This window comes from Naegleria gruberi (genome assembly GCF_000004985.1).
Source record: "Naegleria gruberi genomic scaffold NAEGRscaffold_300, whole genome shotgun sequence".
Lineage (NCBI taxonomy): Eukaryota > Heterolobosea > Eutetramitea > Acrasida > Naegleriidae > Naegleria > Naegleria gruberi.
The window spans coordinates 6,434-8,000 of record NW_003163074.1 but is presented as its reverse complement, the minus strand read 5'-3'; the positions used below and the strand labels follow the sequence as shown (position 1 = coordinate 8,000).

At 31.3% G+C, this 1,567-nt stretch overlaps 1 protein-coding gene across 1 annotated transcript in view; it reads right to left on the bottom strand.

The window, feature by feature from the left end:
• Positions 1–459: 459 nt before the first annotated feature.
• Positions 460–1,567, bottom strand: part of NAEGRDRAFT_54818 (uncharacterized protein) — a gene marked incomplete at both ends in the record, with an annotated part of 7,407 nt that continues 6,299 nt past the window's right edge. Inside the window, one exon of the mRNA XM_002668337.1 lies at positions 460–497. Coding sequence (XP_002668383.1) covers positions 460–497 — 38 coding nt within the window. The remainder of the gene's footprint in view (positions 498–1,567) is intronic.

The following is a 1,567-nucleotide window of genomic DNA, read 5'->3' as shown; positions in this document are numbered from 1 at the left end:
TGAGATATTTCTTGTGTGGAATGCATGGAATGTTGGTAAGTATATTGGAAATTTACTATATTTGAAATATTGACAAATTGACCTCCATCAATTAACAATAGCATTTGGTATTGGAACTGATTATGAAGATTTCAATAATGACAAATCCATAGCTCAATTCGTTGAAAGAAACTCTGGAGTTGGTTACATTCTCGAAAACAAATCATTCAAAATGTTTGGCGATTTTATTGATGGAACTGTAGGTTCTGAATTTGTTGGAAAGATCTCTGTTGGTGATCGATTTGCTGTCATTATAGATTACGATGCCAAACAGGTCAACTTTTTCAAGAATGGAATTCACATTGCATCAGCAATTACTGGAACTCAGGATTTAGTCTCACAATCTGTCATGTATTTCCCAATTATTTCAATGTGTACCAGAAAGACAATTACACTGTATCCACTCTTACAAACAGATTATCAATTGAATCCAGATGCTCCTATTCGAATGGCATCACCTGCAAAACATCAATACAACTAAATACAAATTACTAAACTGAACATTCAATATTTCACTAATTTACACAATTTAAATAATATTAAGCAATATATTTAAAATTTTATTAATTAAAAACTTAAAAAAAAAAATGACCAACAACACAAAGAAGAGAAAGCACGAATCATCACAGCCTTCGGCTGCTGATCATCACGATGGTCATGATGGAAAAATGTTTGATGATGAAAATATTGAATCGGTGTTATTTGAAGAAATGACGACTGTTAATTCACAATTAATTTCATTGGCAAATAAGGTGAAACTTGTTGATAGTCGTTATTTTGTGTACAATAGCGAAATAATTGATGAATTTGTTGGAAATATTTACGAGTTTTTAAAACAAGTGGATATTCATAGAAAAAAAGTTTCGTCCACTCGTTTGAATTCTGACAATTTATTTAGTATTTTCCAATTCTTGAATGTTAATGATCTCGCTTATTGTAGATATGTTTCAAAATTGTGGAAAGATGTTGTGGACAGGGTTGAAATACAAGTGAATGCTTCCAAGAATGTTGAGCTTTTGGTAAAAAGTCCACAAATTAAGAATGTCACTTCTTTGAAATTGTCTGGTGCTCTTGTTAGCTCATTTCAATCACTTTCAAGAAAAGGTATCAGATGGGATAAATTGCACACATTAGATATTTCTGGTAATAATTTGATTCTATCATCCGTAAAGCATTTAACGAAATGTCAAATGCCAAACTTAACTGAACTGAGCTTAAGGCAACTGCAAAAGTTTAAAAAAACGGAAGCAGATGCATTATTTGGAAGTGCGTTTATGTCAACCGTTAAGAAGTTAGATGTATCATATAATTTTGATGGAATTGGGTCATGCTTGGGTACCAAATATTTGAAACAAATTACTCATTTAACATCTCATACATACGGTTACAGAGGTAACGAATTTCAGAATGAAGTATTGAAAAATAAGCCCAACTTGGAATATTTGGACATTAGAAACTACCAAATTACTGATACTTCTTTATCAAATGGAAATTGTAAGAATCTTACATATCTCAAGATTACTGAATG